This window comes from Salmo salar, chromosome 13 (assembly GCF_965601325.2).
Source record: "Salmo salar chromosome 13, fSalSal1, whole genome shotgun sequence".
Lineage (NCBI taxonomy): Eukaryota > Metazoa > Chordata > Actinopteri > Salmoniformes > Salmonidae > Salmo > Salmo salar.
The window spans coordinates 63,131,854-63,153,988 of NC_138303.1; the positions used below are offsets into that span (position 1 = coordinate 63,131,854).

The 22,135-nt window shown below is 43.7% G+C and overlaps 1 protein-coding gene across 2 annotated transcripts in view; it reads right to left on the reverse strand.

The window, feature by feature from the left end:
• The window catches only part of LOC106567542 (vasodilator-stimulated phosphoprotein), a 39,378-nt gene that overhangs the window by 5,068 nt on the left and 12,175 nt on the right, over positions 1-22,135 (reverse strand). The window contains exons 1-10 of one of the 2 annotated variants that reach the window (XM_014136966.3): positions 21,638-21,791; positions 16,491-16,662; positions 11,918-12,098; positions 11,377-11,443; positions 7,534-7,870; positions 1,925-2,019; positions 1,710-1,758; positions 1,545-1,575; positions 1,114-1,156; positions 758-862 (exon numbers count right to left, since the gene is read on the reverse strand). In XM_014136966.3, the coding sequence (XP_013992441.1) occupies positions 758-862; positions 1,114-1,156; positions 1,545-1,575; positions 1,710-1,758; positions 1,925-2,019; positions 7,534-7,870; positions 11,377-11,443; positions 11,918-12,098; positions 16,491-16,662; positions 21,638-21,642 (1,085 nt within the window). In that variant the 5' untranslated portion in view covers positions 21,643-21,791. Of the gene's footprint in view, positions 1-757; positions 863-1,113; positions 1,157-1,544; positions 1,576-1,709; positions 1,759-1,924; positions 2,020-7,533; positions 7,871-11,376; positions 11,444-11,917; positions 12,099-16,490; positions 16,663-21,637; positions 21,792-22,135 lie in introns of those variants that run through there. The other variant, XM_014136967.3, reaches the window with a different exon arrangement.

Here is a 22,135-nt window from a genome sequence, read left to right on the forward strand (position 1 = left end):
TGCGGGCCAATGTTGTCCCGCAGGCCGCCTGTTGCCGACCCTTGGCCTAGGGTGTATAGAGGGTTGTTTCTGGGCTGGGCCTTGTCATTAGCAGGAGCAGGACAAATATGCTTAGTCAGAGGTCATAGTAAATGCACTTACAGCAGGCTCAGTGCAAAGCCGTGGAAAAAAGACACCGTTGACTGAAACCATCTCTTGCGCTATTTTTGTGACCCTTTTTAAAATCTTAAGACCGAAAAGACAAAAACAGAGAGTACCAAATACATGACCAGGCCTTGAGGATTGCTAGGACCTAAAGCAGTGTGTTTCTCAATCCTGGTCCTGGAGAGGTGCACATTTTAGTTTTTGCCCTTGCACTAAAATACATACTGGATTCAACCAATCAATCATCATCATCATCATCATCATCAAGCCTTTGAATAGAATCAGTTGTGTTAGTGCTAGGGCAAAAACTAAAATGTTCAAAGCATTGTGTTGCCTAATCCCTTGGCCACACGCAGCACACAGGGCTGTTGGTAGTTCCCTAGTGGGACACTCCAGGGTGAAGTTTCCCCTTGGTACAGATCTAATATCAGCTTCCTCTCCCCAATCCTAACTTTAACCATTAGTGGGGGAAATGCAAAACTGACCCAAGACCAGCGTCTAAGGGCAACTTCACCCTACACCAGTGGAGTAGCTGCGGAGAAGCTGTAGACAGACATGGAGCACCAGCATTAGGGTCTAGGGATAAAGGTAGGGTGGGGCAAATAGGGTGTACCTGGGCAATTGGGCAGAGGATGGAGAAGGGGGGGCGGGAGGAAGAGCAGCGGTGGTGGAGGTGGGGCTGCTCTCCTGCAGCTGGGTCTTGGTGGTTGAGTTAGTCCTGTTTGAGACATGCAAGATTCTCTCAAAAACACAAAACACGTTCTCTTTACAGAGGTGGGATAGAAAAAGATTGAATTTGTGCCTGCCTAGTTTTGTCCCCCCATAGAAAACATAAAAACAATTCTTGTAGAAAAGTAATAAACAGGGGGGAGATGAACTGGACTGTAATTTCCTGCACCACAGGTACCAGAGACCAGAGTGTGGTGGTGTTAATTGTGTTGATGTTCAACTGACCAGGGAGTTCCCTACCTTGGAATGGTGGCTGATTTCTCCCACGGTCTCCTGAGGCTGTCTGTCTTGGCAAAAGGAGATCATGAGAATTATGAAACATCAAAGAATATATATGATATTTTAGTCAATAAAAGGCCAACAAATGCTTCACAGCTCAAATCAGACAAAGGAGAGAAGAAAATTCATATGAGACAAGAGATCTGGGTTGTATTCATTAGAGCACACCGCAGAAGAAAAAAAAATAGCAACAGAAAACAAAAATGGGTATGCACATGGGGGGCTGTTTCTTTTTGGACAAGTTCAGCTAGTCCCTCCCCGTTTCGGCGCGTTTTTGTTCATTTGGTGGTGCCTAATGAATATTTCTTGAAAATATATGCTTTCTGGAACCGCCCCCATGTGCACACCCAGTCAAATACAGAGTGAATGAAGACTTCAGTGGATCTACTCACCACCTTGGCCTGGGGACTTTGAGGAGTCTTCCTAAAAGCATAAAATGACATTGCTTCATCCCTTTACCACAGTGTGACTTGACTTGCAGCTTACACACACATACACTTAAGGATTTATTATGAGAGGATTGTTGTCTCTACAAAGATGATTTACAATAGACTTACATTGCTGGGCACATCCTTCTTTACGCCTGGATTATCTGACATTTTCTTCCTGTACAAAAAGACAATGAAGACAACAGCTTAGCCTCTGCAATCTTACGCACGCAAAGCCATATGATCGTAATCACACGCACTCGACAAACACAAACACTTGACGTAAACACTCATCACACACTCGTCCAGCCCCACATGTAACAAAGACTAAGGCAGTGGCTCACCGTCGGGCCAGGATGGCACTCATCTCCCCCATCAGATTTCCTCCCCCACCACCACCTCCTCCCGATGGAGGAGGTGCTGCCGCACCACCATCCTCCTACAGAGATAAACAGGCTCTTTCAAGATGTCATTTTTTTTCTTCCCTTCCTTCTTTAAGGAAATCACTGATCTGACACAAAGATTTGTGAAAGATGGAAACCATGTCTTCACCTATATCCACTCACTTACAGACCAGTGATAACCTCAAGAAAGGGAGGAAGGAATGAAGCATTTAAAAGGTGTCCAACTCACTGAATATACAACAATGTTGTAACGAAAACAGGAACTATTCTAGATTAGTGATTAAGAAAAACTTGAACGGCTATTTAGAACATAAGTATTCCTGGGCTCCAAAGCTTGGAAGATGTGACATGATTATAAATTAAAGTTGGAAATGTTTTGTTTTTCATTTCCGTATGAGATATATCTATATATCGATCTCTCACACACACACAAAACCTTTCAAAAGTTTGGGGTCACTTAGCAATGTCCTTGTTTTTGAAAGAAAAGCACATTTTTTTGTCCATTAAAATAACATAACATTTATCAGAAACACAGTGTAGACATTGTTAATGTTGTAAATGACTATTGCAGCTGGAAACGGCTGATTTTTTTATGGAATATCTACGTAGGCATGCAGAGGCCCATTATCAGCAACCATCACTCCTGTGTTCCAATGGCATGTTGTGTTAGCTAATCCAAGTTTATCATTTTAAAAGGCTAATTGATCATTAGAAAACCCTTTTGCAATTATGTTAGCACAGCTGAAAACTGTTGTTCTGATTGAAGAAGCAATAAAACTGGCCTTCTTTAGACTAGTTGAGTTTCTGGAGCATCAGCATTTGTGGGTTCGATTACAGACTCAAAATGTCCAGAAACAAAGTACTTTCTTCAGAAACTCGTCATTCCATTCTTGTTCTGAGAAATGAAGGCTATTCCATGCGAGAAATTGCCAAGAAACTGAAGATCTCGTACAACGCTGTGTACTACTCCCTTCACAGAACAGCGCAAACTGGATCTAACCAGAATAGAAAGAGGAGTGGGAGGCCCCGGTGCACAACTGAGCAAGAGGACAAGTACATTAGTGTCTAGTTTGAGAAACAGACACCTCACAAGTCCTTAACTGGCAGCTTCATTAAATAGTACCGGCAAAACACCAGTCTCAACGTCAACAGTGAAGAGGCAACTCCGGGATGTTCCTCTGTACAGTGTCTGTGTTCTTTTGCCCATCTTAATTTTTTCCTTTTATTGGCCAGTCTGAGATATGGCTTTTTCTTTGCAACTCTGCCTAGAAGGCCAGCATCCCGAAGTCGCCTCTTTACTGTTGACTTTGAGACTGGTGTTTTGCGGGTACTATTTTTCCACTTCAGTCAGTGTAGATGAAGGGGAGGAGACTGGTTAAAGAATGATTTCTAAACCTTGAGACAATTGAGACATGGATTGTGTATGTGTGCCATTTAGAGGTTGAATGGGCAAGACAAAAGATTTAAGTGCTTTTGAACCGGGTATGGTAGTAGGTGCCAGGCGCACCTGTTTGTGTCAAGAACTGCAACGCTGCTGGGTTTTTCACGCTCAACAGTTTCCCGTGTCTATCACAAAATGGTCCACCACCCAAAGGACATCCAGGCAACTTGACAACTGTGGGAAGCATTGGACTCAACATTGGCCAGTATCCCTGTGGAACGCTTTCGACACCTTGTAAAACCCATGTCCCGATGAATTGAGACTGTTCTGAGAGCAAAAGGTGGAGGGTGCAACTCAATGTGCACACACTGAGTATACAAAACATCATGAACACCTGCTCTTTCCATGAAAGACTGACCAGGTGAATCCGGGTGAAAGCTATGATCCCTTATTGATATGTGTATTCAGTGCCTTCGGAAAGTATTCAGATCCCTTGACTTTTTCCAAATTTTGTCACATCATAGCCTTATTCTGAAATGGATGAAATAGTTTTTCCCCCTTCATCAATCTACACACAATAACCCATAATGACAAAGCAAAAACAGGTTTAGAAATGTTTGCACATTTATGAAAAATACAAAACTGAAATAGCGATTACAGCCTCGAGTCTTCTTGGGTATGACGGTACAAGCTTGGCACACCTGTATTTGGGGAGTTTCTTCCATTCTTCTCTGCAGATCCTCTCAAGCTCTGTCAGGTTGGATGGGGAGCGTCATTGCACAGCTATTTTCAGCTCTCTCGATAGATGTTTGATTAAGTTCAAGTCCGGGCTCTGGCTGGGCCACTCAAGGACATTCAGAAACTTGTTCCGAAGCCACTCCTGGGTTGTCTTGGCTGTGTGCTTAGGGTTGTTGTCCTGTTGGAAGGTGAACCTTTGCCCCAGTCTGAGGTCTGGAGTGCTCTGGAGCAGGTCTCCATCAAGGATCTCTTTGTACTTTGCTCCGTTCATCTGTCCCTCAATCCTGACTAGTCTCCCAGTCCCTGCCGGTGAAAAACACCCCCACAGCATGATGCTGCCAACACCATGCTTCACCGTAGGGATGATGCCAGGATTCCTCCAGATGTGACGCTTGGCATTCAGGCCAACAAGTTCAATCTTGGTTTCATCAAACCAGAGAATCTTGTTTCTCATGGTCTGAGAGTCTTTAGGTGCCTTTTGGCAAACTCCAAGCGGGCTGTCACGTGCCTTTAACTGAGGAGTGGTTGTCCCATCTCCACAGAGGAACTCTGGAGCTCTGTCAGAGTGACAATCGGGTTCTTGGTCACCTCCCTGACCAAGGCCCTTCTCCCCCGATTGCTCAGTTTGACCAGGAGGCCAGCTCTAGGAAGAGTCTTGGTGGTTCCAAACTTCTTCCATTTAAGAATGATGGAGGCCACTGAGTTTCTGGGGACCTTCAATGCTGCAAAAATGTTTTGGTACCCTTCCCCAGATCTGTGCCTCGACACAATCCTGTCTCGGAGCTCTACGGACAATTCCTTTGACGTCATGGCTTGGGTTTTGCTCTGACATGCACTGTCAACTATGGGACCTTATATAGACAGGTGTGTGCCTTTCCAAATCATGTCCAATCAATTGAACTTACCACAGGTGGACTCCAATCAAGCTGTAGAAACATCTCAAGGATGAACAATGGAAACAGGATGCAGCGGAGCTCAATTTCGAGTCTCATAGGTTCTGAATACTTTTTATATTTAATAAGTGCAAACATTTTCTAAAAAACTTTTCACTTTGAAAATATGGAGATGGTTGTGTAGACCAGCAGGAAATGTTTTACATATTTTAGATGAGATTTTAAGGTAGCAAAATGTGAAGACTTTGTAAGGGGTGTGTAGACTTTCACTAGCAACTGTATATACAGTGCATTCGGAAAGTATTCAGACCCCTTGACTTTTTCCACATTTTGTTACGTTAGTCTTATTGTAAAATTGGTCAATCTACACACAATACTCCATAATTACAAAGTGAAAGAAAAATTGTTTCCAAATTAATAAACAATAACAAATGAAAATGTATTGATTGTTTGTCTTCACACCCAAGTTAATACTTGGTTGAAGCCATTACAACTGTAAGATTCTTCCAACTGTTTTTGTCAAAATTACTCAGCAAATTTGGTTGGGAATCATTGATGTCACTGATTTTCAAGCAGATTTAAGTCAGGACTGAGACTAAACCATTCATGAACACTCAACACCTCTTGGAAAGCCATTCAGGTATGTCTTTGGCATTAACCTTTGTGTAATTGTCCCGCTGAAAAATGAAACTATCGCAGGGTTAGGTTTCAGAAGACTATGACAGGTTTTCCTCCAACCTTTTTACCTGGACTTTGCTCCTTTCATATTTATTTTGACCCGAGTGAAAAACTACAGGTTTGGGTCAAATCCAATACAACACAAGTGAAACTCTGTATTGGCAAGTATTGTGGTGGCAGCATCATGTTATGGGTATGCTTGTCACAGGCAGGGACTGGGGAGTACTGTATGTCAGGATCAAAAATATGAAAGAAGCAAAGCCCAGGTAAAAAGTTACAGGAAAACCTGCCTCAGCCTTCTGAATACCTAAACCTGGGACAGATTTGTATTTTTCAGTGGGACACTTACACACATTTTAATGCGTTAGCCACACCAGAATGGAGTGTTCCTGAGTGGTCCAGTACAGTCTTAATTTTTTATATTGCTGTCCATCAATGATTCCCAAACAATTGTAGTTAGATTTAGCAATTTTGACAAAAACAATATATATATATATATATATATATATATATATATATATATATATATATATATATATATATATATATATATATATTGCCCTAAGAATTGTGCAAAGCTGGTAGAATCTTATAAAAAAAATATTCACAGCTGTAATAGCTGTATCAACTGTGGAGTGCGAAGACGTCTTGACTGCATATATCTCTGTTTTTGTTATTCATTTGGAAAATGTTCTATCATTTTCATTCACCTTGAAAAATGTGGGCAGGTTCTGTAGATCTGTAGGGGGAAAGATCCAGTCCTTTTTAGATGTATTTGTAAGACAGCTAATGTGAAGACTGTGCAAAGGGTGTATAGACTTTCACTAGACACTGTATACATGATTTATTTATTCTGCTACAGCAAATACAGTGTCTCATAAGCTCATGTGCCCTGGGCACCCTGAAGATGCATGACAATATAAAAAAAAAAAAATTAAATCAGGCATCAACAATGGAATATGGTGTAAAAGAGGCGTGTTTGTCTTTTTTTAAGGCGCCTGCCCAACTATATCATATTGGAGTGGTTCTTGAGACGTTAAACCAGGGCTCTCCAACCCTGTTCCAGGAGAGCTACCCTCCTGTAGGTTTAAACCAGGGCTCTCCAACCCTGTTCCAGGAGAGCTACCCTCCTGTAGGTTTAAACCAGGGCTCTCCAACCCTGTTCCAGGAGAGCTACCCTCCTGTAGGTTTAAACCAGGGCTCTCCAACCCTGTTCCAGGAGAGCTACCCTCCTGTAGGTTTAAACCAGGGCTCTCCAACCCTGTTCCAGGGGAGCTACCCTCCTGTAGGTTTAAACCAGGGCTCTCCAACCCTGTTCCAGGAGAGCTACCCTCCTATAGGTTTAAACCAGGGCTCTCCAACCCTGTTCCAGGAGAGCTACCCTCCTGTAGGTTTAAACCAGGGCTCTCCAACCCTGTTCCAGGAGAGCTACCCTCCTGTAGGTTTAAACCAGGGCTCTCCAACCCTGTTCCAGGAGAGCTACCCTCCTATAGGTTTAAACCAGGGCTCTCCAACCCTGTTCCAGGAGAGATACCCTCCTGTAGGTTTAAACCAGGACTCTCCAACCCTGTTCCAGGAGAGATACCCTCCTGTAGGTTTAAACCAGGGCTCTCCAACCCTGTTCCAGGAGAGCTACCATCCTGTAGGTTTTCGCTCCAACCCAAGTTGTGACCAACCCGATTCAGTTTATCAAACAGCTAATTATTTGAGTCAGGTGTGTTAGATTAGGGTTGGAGCGAGAAACTTCCGGGCCGGTAGCTCTTCAGGAACAGGGATGGAGTGCCCTGCTTTAAACACTTCTCCAAGCCTTGTGAGATCTGGTCAAAGGCGCAGTATGACTGCCATGACGCTGGTCTCACCTTGGCCGATTTGCGTAGTTTGGTTCCTGCTAGGGCTGCAGCTAGTCCCCCGGGCCCACCGAGACCCCCTCCATCACCCCCTCCTCCTCCTCCTCCTCCTCCACCAGACAGAGGTGGGGCAGGTGGAGCCCCGGACCCAGGGGGTGGTGGTGGGCCAGGTGGGGGTGGGGGGCCAGCAGGTGGCGGGCCTGGGGGTGGAGGCGGTCCTGGGGGAGCCGGGGGGCCACCGGGGGCAGGCGGGGCTGCAGGGGGGATGGGTGCGGCCTGTCTCTCGGCCTGTCTCTCGCTCTCCAGCCGCTCTCTCTCCTGCTGCTGCTCCTGTCTCTGCAGCTCCAGTCTGCGAGGGGGGAGACAGAGTTCTTTATAAAATAATGTTCACACAAAAGGTGCGTGTACAATGTGAGATCAGTCTATTGTAGGTTAGAGTGTGTTACTGTAGATTAGTGTGTATACAGTATAGTAGATTAGAAGAATGTTATTTAGCAAACACTTTAATCCAAAGTGACTAACAGTAGGGCATGCATTCATTTTCATATGGATGAAACCAGCAGGAATTTAACCCACTACCCTGGTGTTGCAAGCGTTCATGCTCTAACTGAGTGTGTTAGCGTCAGTATTAGGTTTTAGTGACACCTAACATGTTTGTTCAGACACCAGTTTATACCAGTCTGGTCTATCCCATTATCAATGACCAAGCGACACTCCTCAATAAACCTGTATATTCAAGGTAGAGGACACCTCAAGTGGAGGACACAGCGTCATCTTAAATGGTCAACTATACCTGGCTGGCTCATGTCATAGGTTAAGCAGTTCTCTTCTGGTTCCTTGCAGTGAGGAGGATTCTCAAGTCTATTGCCGTGCCTCTTGAATGGCTAGCTTTCAGCTGGAATATAGTCAGAGTCTCTTATATTGGTTAAAGCCGGTTTGCCTGTGTTTTCCTACCTCGATTAACCTGTAATGGCTTTGTTAAAAATACCATTTAGATGGCAATATACAGACAGGTTTCGAACACATTTCCCATTTCAATACATCTTCTTTATGTTAATAGCTCTAAAACCATCCCTTCAGTGACTACATGAAGCGTAATCCCGTGGAACCAAATGTAAATAGATGTGAGACGTGAATTTCAGTCGCAATTCAACGGCTCAGACACGAGACGTATGTGGCATGGTCTACAGACAATCACGGATTACAAAGGGAAAACCAGCCACGTCGCGGACACCGACGTCTTGATTCCAGACAAGCTAAACACCATCGCCCGTTTTGAGGATAACAGTGCCACCGACGCGGCCCGCTCCCAAGGACTGTGGGCTCTCATTCTCCGTGGCCGACGCGAGTACGACATTCAAGCGTGTTAACCCTCGCAAGGCTGCTGGCCCAGACGGCATCCCTAGCCGCGTCATCAGAGCATGCGCAGACCAGCTGGCTGGAATGTTTACGGACATATTCAATCTCTCTCTATCCCAGTCTGCTTCAAGATGTCCACCATTGTTCCTGTACCCAAGAAAGTAAAGGTAACTTAACTAAATGACTATTGCCCCGTAGCACTCACTTTTGTCATCATGAAGTGCTTTGAGAGGATTATATCACTTCCACCTTACCTGACACCCTAGACCACCTTCAATTTGCTTACCGCCATAATAGATCCACAGACGATGCAAACACCATCGCACTGCCCTACCCCATCTGAACAAGGAATACCTACGTCAAAATGCTGTTCATTGACTACAGCTCAGCCTTCAACACCATAATAATGAGATTGGAGGGTACTAAGTTTGGGGCCCTGGGTCTGAACCCCGCCCTGTGCAACTGGGTCCTGGACTTCCTGACGGGAAGCCCCCAGGTGGTGAAGGTAGGAAACAACACCTCCACTTCCCTGATCCTCAACACAGGGGCCCCACAAGGGTGCATGCTCAGCCCCCTCCTGTACTCCCTGTTCACCCATAACTGTGTGGCCACGCATGCCTCAAACTCAAATCATCAAGTTTGCAGAAGACACAACAGTAGTAGGCCTGATTACCAACAATGACAAAACAGCCTACAAGGAGGAGGTGAGGGCCCTGGCATAGTGGTGCCAGGAAAATAACCTCTCCCTCAACGTCAACAAAATGAAGGGGCTGATCATGGACTTCAGGAAACAGCAGAGGGAGCATGCCCCATCCACAGGACCGCAGTAGAGAAGGTGAAAAGCTTTAAGTTACTTGGCGTACACATCATTGACGATCTGAAAATGGTACACCCACACAGACAGTGTGGTGAAGAAGGCGCAACCACCACACACCATGACTGACCCACCGCCAAACCGGTCATGCTGGAGGATGTTGCAGGCAGCAGAACGTTCTCCACGGCGTCTCCAGACTCTGTCACGTCTGTCACGTGCTCAGTGTGAACCTGCTTTCATCTGTGAAGAGTACAGGGCGCCAGTGGCGAATTTGCCAATCTTGGTGTTCTCTGGCGAAATTGCCAAACGTCCTGCACGGTGTTGGGCTGTAAGCACAACCCCCACCTGTGGACGTCGGGCCCTCATACCACCCTCATGGAGTCTGTTTCTGACCGTTTGAGCAGACACATGCACATTTGTGGCCTGCTGGAGGTCATTTTGCAGGGCTCTGGCAGTGCTCAACCTTGCACAGAGGCGGAGGTAGCGGTCCTGCTGCTGGGTTGTTGCCCTCCTACGGCCTCCTACACGTCTCCTGATGTACTGGCCTGTCTCCTGGTAGCGCCTCCATGCTCTGGACACTACGCTGACAGACACAGCAAACCTTCTTGCCACAGCTCGCATTGATGTGCCATCCTGGATGAGCTGCACTACCTGAGCCACTTGTGTGGGTTGTAGACTCCGTCTCATGCTACCACTAGAGTGAAAGCACCGCCAGCATTCAAAAGTGACCAAAACATCAGCCAGGAAGCATAGGAACTGAGAAGTGGTCTGTGGTCCCCACCTGCAGAACCACTCCTTTATTGGGGGTGTCTTGCTAATTGCCTATAATTTCCACCTGTTGTCTATTCCATTTGCACAACAGCATGTGAAATGTATTGTCAATCAGTGTTGCTTCCTAAGTGGACAATTTGATTTCACAGAAGTGTGATTGACTTGGAGTTACATTGTGTCGTTTAAGTGTTCCCTTTATTTTTTGGAGCAGTGTACAATCTAGGTGTGCAAAGCTCTAAGAGACTTACTCAGAAAGACACACTGCTGTAAGGTGATTCTAAAATGTATTGTCTGGGGTATGAAAATGTATGTAAACAAGATCTTTCTGTATTTAAATTTTCAATAAATTAGCAAACATTTCTAAAAGCATGTTTTCACGATGTCATTATGGGGTATTGTGTGTAGAGGCATACATTTTGGATTTATTTAATCCATTTTGAAACAGGGTGTAACAACAAAATGTGGAATTAGTCAAGGGTATGAATACTTTCTGAAGGCATGTTTATTCTGTTCATTACTCTGCTGTCTGTAATGTTCAGAATTGTAGGCATGTGAACTGATTGGGATGGATTCAGTCTACAGTCTAGTCCAATATTCTGTACTTGTTGCTGGAATTCTAGGGGGCAGCATTCTAGAACGGTCTATCAATACTGAGCATTGTGAGAGTAAAAACGTTGTAAACACCATTTACCCTAGCAAAATGTAAATAAGTATAGAGACTTAATGCTTAAAATAGACTAATTATCTACTAAACAACAGTCAGATAGGAAATAGCCAAGTGCCCGTTCACCGCTTTTAGTAAAACAATTACTAAAAAACAACACTTGCAATACTTTAATCTCCCTTCTGCTGACAGAAACCAGACCATCTGCACTCCCCCCACCTCCAACTAAAAACATTGTGAATGGTACCTCCTCTGTTGCTCCAGCTCCTCTGGGGAGGGTCCATTCTGGACAGGTCGGGGGAGAGAGGAGTAGCCTGAGGAGAGAAACAGACTGAGTGAGTGTGTATTTTAGCAGTCCTGTTAAAATACTTTACAAAATGCATCCTTCCCTTCTCCTTCTGGCAATAACTAACACCATTAGATAGATTAAAGCTGGAATCCTTAATGGTGAAACTGCCAAGTCCATTTGCGATATTACAAAGAAGTTACTGCAAACAGCAACTTTTTTCCTCTTCTCTGACATCATTGCATGCGCTATAGAACAGCAGAATATATACTGCAATTTGTTTTACCATCGACGTGCCGCTTCGTCAACTAAACAAACACAATGACAAAAGCGGTGGAGTGGACAATGGCGCTGTTTCACCTACTGCAGATTAAATCTTTAAGCAATCCAATCTGATCAGTGATTGCAGTGAGAAACAAAAGACAAAAAGGAACCAGGACAAAAAGTACCATTTCTTTTGCAAAATGTTTTTTTATATTTGATCCCATATTATAGAGCCTACCTGAGTCAGTGAGCGTACTCAGCACCTCCAGGGCGTGCATCATGCCGTTAGCGAAAAGGACGGCTTCCTCCTTGCTGCCAAAGTTCAGCCCCCACACCTGCCGGGCTTCCCGCCACTGGTGGAAGTTGGCTGTAGCCTGGTTGTACTTCAGCCTCTTGTCGATTGGGCAGTTGATCACCACCTAGGATTGTCACGCAGGAAGTAAAAAGGCGATGAGAAACCACAAGTGGAATGACAGTATGCGTTCACTGCGAGAATGTGTGTGTGGAACCTAGATTTTCTATATAGCCTTTGAATTTCAAGATCGTTCTCCTCACATCCCTTTATGTTCATCTATTGCTATTTATCGGAGTATACATGTTGGTGCAATACGAGTATAAATCCTCTCTCTGTGGAACCAGTGACGCAGAGGTGAATAAAAAAAAAAACAAGAGCCTTTAGTGAAACTGAGCTACTATGGTAGGCGAGACTAAGTCTTGTGCTACTAGTGTGGACCCTCCATTGCGTTCCCAAAGCAACAGATCTTTTGAAAAAGATACTACGCTAGGATAAGTTTAACTAAAGTAGCCTTTAGGTTAGCAGTGGTGTAAAGTAATGAATAAAAACAATTATTTGAAGTACCACTTAAGTAGTTTTTTGGGGTATCTGTAATTTACAATTTATATTTCTGACAACTTTAATTCCTCTACATTTCTAAAGACGATATGTACTTTTTACTGGAATATTAAAGCATCTTTACTATTAAAGCATCTTTACTTTTACTCAAGTATGACAATGGAGTACTTTTTCCAACACTGTAGGCTAGGTTTTGCTAGGGCGGGTCTTCCACTACCCTAGTGTGAGAGGAAGGCATTAGCTCGAGAGCAGAGGTAGTGGCACACAGTAAACAGAAGTGAGATAGGGAAGACTGAAAGAAAGAGGAAGACAGCTGACACATGAAGCCCCAACAGAAGTTGCTGGCTGCATATTGACATTCTGCAGCAACAGAAAAAAGGACAAAGCCTAACCCACAATCTCTGAGTGTGACAGCAAGGAAACGCACAGGGGACTGGTTCCCATATGGTGCTATAGCACCCACATACTAACTCTCACAAGATGTACAGATCAGTCAGTCTAAAATTGTTCAAACCAGTCAGCTCGACTGTACAAAGAGGTCCCAGAAGGAAAATGTTTACCCTCCTAGCCCAGCATTGTTCTCTACACAGTATACAGTGCCTTCAGAAAGTATTCCGACCCCTTGACTTTCCCCAAATTTTTGTCACTCATCAATCTAAACACAATACCCCATAATGAAGGTTTAGACATTTTCGCAAATTTATAATAAAAAAATAAATAAACTGAAATATTACATTTACATAAGTATTCAGACCCTTTACTCAGCCCTTTGTTGAAGCACCTTTGGCAGCGATTACAGCAATGAGTCTTCTCGGGTATGATACTACAAGCTTGGCACACCTGTATTTGGGGAGTTTCTCCCATTCTTCTCTGCAGATCCTCTCAAAATATGTCAGGTTGGATGGGGAGCGACGCTGCACAGCTATTTTCAAGTTTTTCCAGAGATGTTAGATCAGGTTCAAGTCCAGGCTCTGGCTGGGCCACTCAAAAACATTCAGAGACTTGACCTGAAGCCACTCCTGTGTTGTCTTGGCTGTGTGCTTAGGGTCGTTGCCCCGTTGGAATGTTAACCTTCACCCCAGTCTGAGGTTCTGAGCTCTCTGGAGCAGGTTTTCATCAAGGATCTCGCTATACTTTGCTACGTGCATCTTTACCTCGGTCCTGACGAGTCTCCCAGTACCTCCCGCTGAAAAACATCCCCACAGCATGATGCTGCCACCACCACCACCATGCTTCACTATAGGGATGGTGCCTGGTTTCCTCAAGATGTGAAGCTTGGCATTCAGGCCAAAGAGTTTAATCTTGGTTTCATCAGAACAGAGAATCTTGTTTCTCAGTTTGATCGGGCGGCCAGCTCTAGGAAGAGTCTTGGAGGTTCCAAACTTTTTCTTTTTAAGAATGATTGAGGCCACTGTGTTCTTGGGGACCTTTAATGCTGCAGACATTTTTTGGTACACTTCCCCAGATCTGTGCCTTGACACAATCCTGTCTCTGAGCTCTCCGGACAATTCCTTTGACGTCATGGCTTGGGTTTTTCTCTGACATGCGCTGTCAACTACGGGACCTTATATAGACAGATGTGTGCCTTTCCAAATCATGTCCAATCAATTGAATTTACCACAGGTGGACTTCAATCAAGCTGTAAAAAAAATCTCAATGATGATTAATGAAAACAGGATTCACCTGACCTCAATTTCAAGTCTCATAGCAAAGGGTCTGAATACTTTATACAAATAAGGTATTTCTGTTAGTCAAGGGGTCTGAATACTTTTCAAAGGCACTTTATATAGTACCAGTCAAAAGTTTGGACAAACCTACTCATTCAAGGGTTAGAATAATAGTGAAGACATCAACCTATGAAATAACACATATGGGATCATGTTGTAACCCAAAAAGTGTTAAACAAATCAAAATATTTCAGATTCTTCAAAGTACAGACCCTTTCCCTTGACAGCTTTGCACACTCTTGGCATTCTCTCAACCAGCTTCATGAGGTAGTCACCTGGAATGCATTTACATTAACAGGTGTTCCTTGTTAAAAGTACATTTGTGGCATTTCTTTCGTTAATGCGTTTGAGCCAATCGTGTTGTGACAAGGTAGGGGCGGTATACAGAAGATAGGGCTATTTGGAAAAAGACCAAGTCCATATTATGGCAAGAACAGCTCAAATAAGCAAAGAGAAACGACAGTCCATCATTACTTTATTAAGACATGAAGGTCAGTCAATGCGGAAAATTTCAAGAACTATGATGAAACTGGAGCTCATGAGGACCGCCACAGGAAAGGAAGACCCAGAGTTACCTCTGCTGCAGAGGATAAGTTCATTAGAGTTACCAGTCTCAGAAATTGCAGCCAAAATAAATGGACACCAATAAAAAGCCAATACTAAAGGACACTAATAGGAAGAAGAGACTTGCTTGGGTCAAGAAACACGAGCAATGGACATTAGACCGGTGGAAATCGGTCCTTTGGTCTGATGAGTCCAAATTTGAGATTTTTGGTTCCAACTGCCGTGTTTTAGTGAGACGCAGAGAAGGTGACAAGATGATTTCAGCATGTGTGGTTCCCACCGTGAAGCACGGAGGTGGTGGTGTGATGGTGCTTTGCTCGTGACACGGTCAGTGATTTAATTAGAATTCAAGGCATACTTAACCAGCATTGCTACCACAGCATTCTGCAGCAATATGCCATCCCATCTGGTTTACACTTAGTTGGACTATCATTTGTTTTTCAAGAGGACAATGACCCAAAACACATCCAGGCTGTGTAAGGGCTATTTTACCAAGAAGGAGAGTGATGGAGTGCTGCATCTGGCCTCCACAATCTCCCGACCTCAACCCAATTGAGATGGTTTGCGATGAGTTGGACCGCAGAGTGAACGAAAAGCAGCCAACAAGTGCCCAGTATATGTGGGAACTCCTTCAAGACTGTTGGAAAAGCATTCCAGCTGAAGCTGGTTGAGAGAATGCCAAGCGTGTGCAAAGTTGTCATCAAGGCTAGGGGGGCTGCTTTGAAAAATATAAAATATATTTTGATTTGTTTAACACTTTTTGGGTTACTACATGATTCCATATGTGTTATTTCATAGGTTGTAGAATAATAGTGAAGAAATCAATGTAGAAAATAGTAAAAATAAAGAAACTCTGGAATGAGTAGGTGTGTCCAAACTTTTGACTGGTACTGCACACACACACACACACACACACACACACACACACACAGTGTATTAGTGGTGGTCATCGATATGGAATGTCCATATCGATATCAGTTGCATTTTTCCATTCGATATCATATCAGAATTTACTGTACTTGCCGTTTACCCCTTTCTGTGACATGAACTGTAAAATGTGTTTGATCTTTATTAGCCAACATATTGGTCGGGTCGCGACTGATCTTGATGAGCCACCGTAGTTGTTGCAGGCGTGGTTACACGTGGTCTACGGTTGTGAGGCCGGTTGGATGTACTGCCAAATTCTCTAAAATGACGTTTGAGGCTGCTTATGGAAGATAAATTAACATTAAATTCTCTGGCAACAGCTCTGGTGGACATTCCTGCAGTCAGCATGCCAATTGCACGCTCCCTCAAAACATCTGTGGCATTGTGTTGTGTGACAAAACTGCACTTTTGAGTGGCCTTTTTTTGTCCCCAGCACAAGGTGCACCTGCGTAATGATCATGCTGTTTAATGAGCTTCTTGATATGCCACACCTGTCAGGTGGATGGATTATCTTGGCAAAGGAGAAAGGCTCACTAACAGGGATGTAAACAAATTTGTACACAACAACATTTTAGAGAAATAAGGTTTTTGTGCATATGGAACATTTCTGGAATACTTTATTTCAGCTCATGAAAAATGGGACCAACAATACATGTTGTGTTAGTATTTTGCTCTATCGATTATTACACAGTGCATCTTAGGAATTCTCTGTTCATGGTGTGTGTGTGTGCACTAGTTACCTGCTGGTCACCCTGCATCTTGCGTCCCACCACTCGGAATGTGTTGGCTACGGGGTTGTGGAAGATCTGGACCCTGCTGAAGGCCTGGCCCCCCTCACCCGCCGACACCCAGCGCTTGTTACCATCATCATACTGCATGACCGTGGCTCGCACCTGGCAGATACTGGACTCACTGAGAAAACAAGAGAGAAGAGAGGGAGGGAGGGAGTTGAGAGAGAAACAGGGAGAGTGAGAAGGGGAAGAAAGAGGGTCCGGGAAGTTTGAAAGAGATGAGGAGGCAGAGGAGGAGAGTTAATTCAGTCATCTCAAACAGGGAATTAGCACTAACAAGATAGTCCATTACTCCATGAAGAGTGCAATGCACAACTGTGGACATTGCTTTGTTGTTCATGTTGCTTTATGGCACAAAGCAAGATGAGGAAATTGAAGATGGCTAAAAGAGATATGCATTACACAAAGCAATGTTTTAAAATAGAGATATGGTCACTTCTGCCTTTTTAGCACGTTTTTTTCTATGAAAAAATTGTGACCAGCAGTAACACGTCACCCACATAACTGAAGTTGAGTGAAATTAGTTGTGGGATGAGCTCAAGTCAAACGCGACACCACTAGGGCTATTACAGTGACTGTATTAGCCCTACATCGACAGTCACCAGTTATGGCCGCAGTCAAATTTCACGTGACCGCTGAGTCACCGTAACTAGGCTTCTCCAAAACTGTGAGCTGATGCCACTGATGGTCATTAGTAGTACTTGCTAACGGCCAGTCGCTAATGGCCTGGTACTCAGTGCTCTATTGTCCCTCTAACAGCAACGCAAATGGAATCAAAAATCAAATCAAACACTTCATGAGAGCCCTGGCATTCAGCGTTTGAGCGGAATAGGACCACCTGCTGCGCAGCGAGAGCCGGCTCCTAGCTGGTTCCCCATGTTGCGCAACATTTATAGTCCTCTATAGGCCATGCAATTTCGTGAAACAGAGTTTTGATGACCTCCATTAAAAAGAGGATCCCATCAGCTTTCTATAGGCTAGGCCTACTATATTTAACTCTCAACTTCCTTAAAATTAAGCACATTGCTTCCGTGTTACAACCGGAGTAGATGGCCTGGCTGGCATGAAAATGAACCGCAGGAAAATAATCATCATTCTCTATTCAAGTGCATACGAATGACATGTATTCCCCCCCCTCCCCGATTTTTTGCAACTTTTTCAAATCATAGTCACATGCATTATGTAGCCTAGCCCAATGTTTTGATAAGGTTTTTAATAAAACTAGTGGCCAATTAATTCTAAGCGTAATCTATAGGCCGTAATCTACAGGCCTATGAACCCTGAAACTGGGTTCGAGAGCCCATAGCCTACAGAGTGAAACTTGTTCTTATTAGCTGAGTCATTGCTCAATCGTGTGTGAAAACAGAGTTGACTTGCCACTATTTAAAAAGAGGATCCCATCTTTCTAGTGCTGCTATATTTGTTAAATTCTTACAATTAACCACATTATTCTGCTTTACAACTGGTGCAGCCTACCTGGCATATTAAAAATGTAACTGCAGGTAACCTCCATTCACTATTTGAGTGCAGACTGAAAAGTAATTCCACACAAACTGTATTATCTTAGGCTATATGTAAAGACCATATTCAAATGAGAATATTCTGAAAATATTATCAAGTGCTTGTCAAATTGTGAATGAGACACTGATGAAATGTGTGCAGCCTGCACAAGAAACAGAGCAGAGCTCATGCCTTACATGCAACTTTTTTTCAAATCATCATTCGAGTTGCATCATGCAGCCTTAGAACCCTAAGGTTTGTATCACAACTAAAGTCGCAACTAAATTCAAGCATATAGGAGGACCTCTCAAATTATCACTTTGTTAACAGCTCAACACCGCATGTGAGCGCTCCCTCGGAAATCGTTTGGGAAAAATATTCAAACACTGCATTCCACAGTAAAAATCTCATACCAAACGGACAAGCATGGTTGGTGGTGGTAGTGTGATAGTTTGGGGATGCTTTGCTGCCTCAAGACCTGGATGACTTGCCTTAATAGAAGGAACCATGAATTCTGCTCTGTATCAGAGAATTCTACAAGAGAATGTCAGGCCATCCGTCTCTAAGCTGAAGCACAGCTGGTTCATGCAGCAAGAAAATAATCCAAAACACACAATCAAGTCTACATGAAAATGTCTAAAAGGCCCAAAAAATGTGACATTTTGGAATGGTTAAGTCAAAGTCCAGACCTAATCCCAATTGAGATGTTGTAGCAGGACTTGAATTAAGCAGTTCATGCTTGAAAACCCACAAATGTCGCTGAGTTAAAGCAGTTCTGCATGCAAGAGTGGGCCAACATTCCTCCACAGTGAAGTGAGGGACTATAATCAACTACATGAAGCATTGGGTTGCAGTCTTTGCAGCTAAAAGGTGGCACAACCAGTTTTGGAGAGTATGTGTGCAATTACTTTTTCACACAGGGGGAATTGGGTGTTGTGTAACTTTGGTAATTCTATCAATAAAGTATAATTTTTTTTCTGTTATTTGCAAACTCAGGTTCCCTTTATCAAACATTAGTGTTTGGTAGAAGATCTGATAACTTTCAGTATCAAACATTTGCAAAAATAGAGAGAAATCCAAAAGGCAAATACTTTTTCACGGCAACACATTTGGAAAGTATTCAGACCCCTCAGATCAGTCAGTCTAAAATTGTTCAAGCCAGTCAGTTCAACTGTACAAAGAGGTCCCAGAAGAAAAATATGTTTACACTCCTAGCCCAGCATTGTTTTCTACACAGTGCCTTTGGAAAGTATTCAGACCACTTGACTTTTCCCAAATTTTGTTACATTACAGCCTTATTCTAAAATTGATTATATTTTATTTTTCCCCTCATCTACAGTTGAAGTCAGAAGTTTACATACACCTTAGCCAAATACAACTCAGTTTTCACAATTTCTGACATTTAATCCTAGTAAAAATTCCCTGTCTTAGGTCAGTTAGGATCACCACTTTATTTGAAGAATGTGAAATGTCAGAATAATAGTAGAGAGAATGATTTATTTCAGCTTTTATTTCTTTCATCACATTCCCAGTGGGTCAGAAGTTTACATACACTCAATTAGTATTTGGTAGCATTGCCTTTAAATTGTTGGGAAGCTTGTGGACTTGTTTTAGTGTGGATATAGATACTTTTGTACCTGTTTCCTCAGCATCTACACAAGGTCCTGTGCTGTTGTTCTGGGATTGATTTGCACTTTTCGCACCAAAGTACGTTCATCTCTAGGAAACAGAACATGTCTCCTTCCTGAGCTGTAAGACAGCTGCGTGGTCCCATGGTGTTTATACTTGCGTACTATTGTTTGTACAGATGAATGTGGTACCTTCAGGCGTTTGGAAACTGCTCCCAAAAGCCATTCCTGCATTGTCTTGTCTGTGTGCTTCGGGTTGTTGTTCTGTTGGAAGGTGAATCTTCGCCCCAATCTGAGGTCCTGAGCGCTCTGGAGCAGGTTTTCATCAAGGATCTCTTTGTAGTTTGCTCTGTTCATCTTTCCCTCGATCCTGACTTGTCTCCCAGTTCCTGCTGCTGAAAAACATCCCCACAGCATGATGCTGCCACCACCATGCTTCACCGTAGGGATGGTGCCAGGTTTCCTCCAGACGTGACGTTTGGCATTCAGGCCAGAGAATCTTGCTTCTCATGGTCTGAGAGTCTTTTGACAAACTTCAAGTGGGCTGTCATGTGCCTTTTACTGAAGAGTGGTTTCCGTCTGGCCACTCTACCATAAAGCCCTGATTGGTGGAGTGCTGCAGAGATGGTTGTCCTTCTGGAAGTTTCTCCCATCTCCACAGAGGAACTCTGGAGCTCCGTCAGAGTGACCATTGGGTTCTTGGTCACCTCCCTGACCAAGGCTCTTCTCCCCCGATTGCTCAGTTTGGCCGGGTGGCCAGCTCTAGGAAAAGTCTTGGTGGTTCCAAACTTCTTCCATTTAAGAATGGAGGCCACTGTGTTCTTGGGGAACTTCAATGCTGCAGAAATGTTTTGGTACCCTTCCCCAGATCTGTGCCTTGACACAATCCTGTCTCGGAGCTCTACGGACAATTCCTTTGACCTCATGGCTTGGTTTTTACTCTGACATGCATGGTCAACTGTGGGACCTTATATAGACAGGTGTGTGCCTTTCCAAATCATGTGCAATCAATTAAATTTACCACAGGTGGACTCCGATGTAGAAACATCAAGGATGATCAATGGAAACAGGGTGCACCTGAGCTCAATTTCGAGTCTCATAGCAAAAGGTCTGAATACCTGTTTGTATTGGTAATATATATATATCACACACACGTATATATTTATATTCTAGTCTGATATTTCTGAATTTTTCTGGATTGTGTGTATTTTATAAAATAGTATTTTAATGCTAGGTATTATTGCACTGTTGGAGCTAGAAACACAAGCATTTGCGCTGCACCTGCGATATCTGTAAACTTGTGTACGCAACCAATAAACCTTGATTTGACTTGATTCAAAGGGGTCGCATGCGGCGTTGCCAAGGTAACGCTTGAGAAGGTAAGTCTCAGCCGCTTCCGCATCCTCTGCGGTGTCGGTGGTGTGAGAAGTGAAACAATCTCTAAATTCCTAACCCGGGGCATCTGAGCACTGACCACTTCCTGCTCTCACAAACTGTTGCCTAAGTGCAAATTTACACACTCACACACGGTTGCAGGCGTAACATGCACGCTTCGCACGGACATTCGCCCCAAATCACACACATAAAAAGCATGCAAACAGGCACACACATAAGAGGTGTTATCCCGAGGTTTTGGGATTTAATCTTGTGTGCATTTAAATCCACCACAATTAGGAGAGCCTTTCTATCGTCTACTAATCTACGTTATCTGACAAGAATTTTGGTGAGTACAGAGATCAAAAACAAATCATGACATAAACCCAAATTCTGCCATGTTCTTTAACAAAAAAATCATGACATGACAGCATAACTGTTTCAAAGTCACCCTTTTCCCTAAAAGTCTACCTGAAAAACAACAAGGTGACACGAGTATGCAACTGTAATACACAGTCAGATATGAATTAGTTGAAGACTAGGAGTATTTGATGCTCAGATCTGCCTATAATGTGTGTGTCTGCCTCTACTCACCCCATTTTCCCTCTCTTCAACAACTCTTACTCTAGCACAATCCCTCCAACTGTTACTTTCTATCACTTTTGTTTGCTTTATGCACCCGCTCTCTTTCTGTCACTCCTCCCCACATCCGTCTATATCTCTACATTGTTTCACAGTAACCACCTCAGCCTGTCTCTCTCAGTTCTTAGGTGTTATCATTTTTTCCACTCCCACTCAGTCAGTTTCCCCCTCCATTTCAAATGTTCACACCTCCCCCTCTCTCCTTTCACTCTCACCTCTCCCAACTTTTCGCTCTCTCTCCCTCTCCACTCAGCTTTCCCTCTCGCTCTTTGTTTCTAGGAGTTGAGCCTTATCTGGGGCTGAGTTTGTTGACAGAACCCATAGTGCCTTCGGACTGTGTTCTCTCACTGCATTTCACAGACTCTCTCTGTGTGTGCACAGTAAAATGACAGAGTTAATTTAATTTTAATTTAAGAAAATGTTACTTTGCCACAAAACATTTGGTCCCAG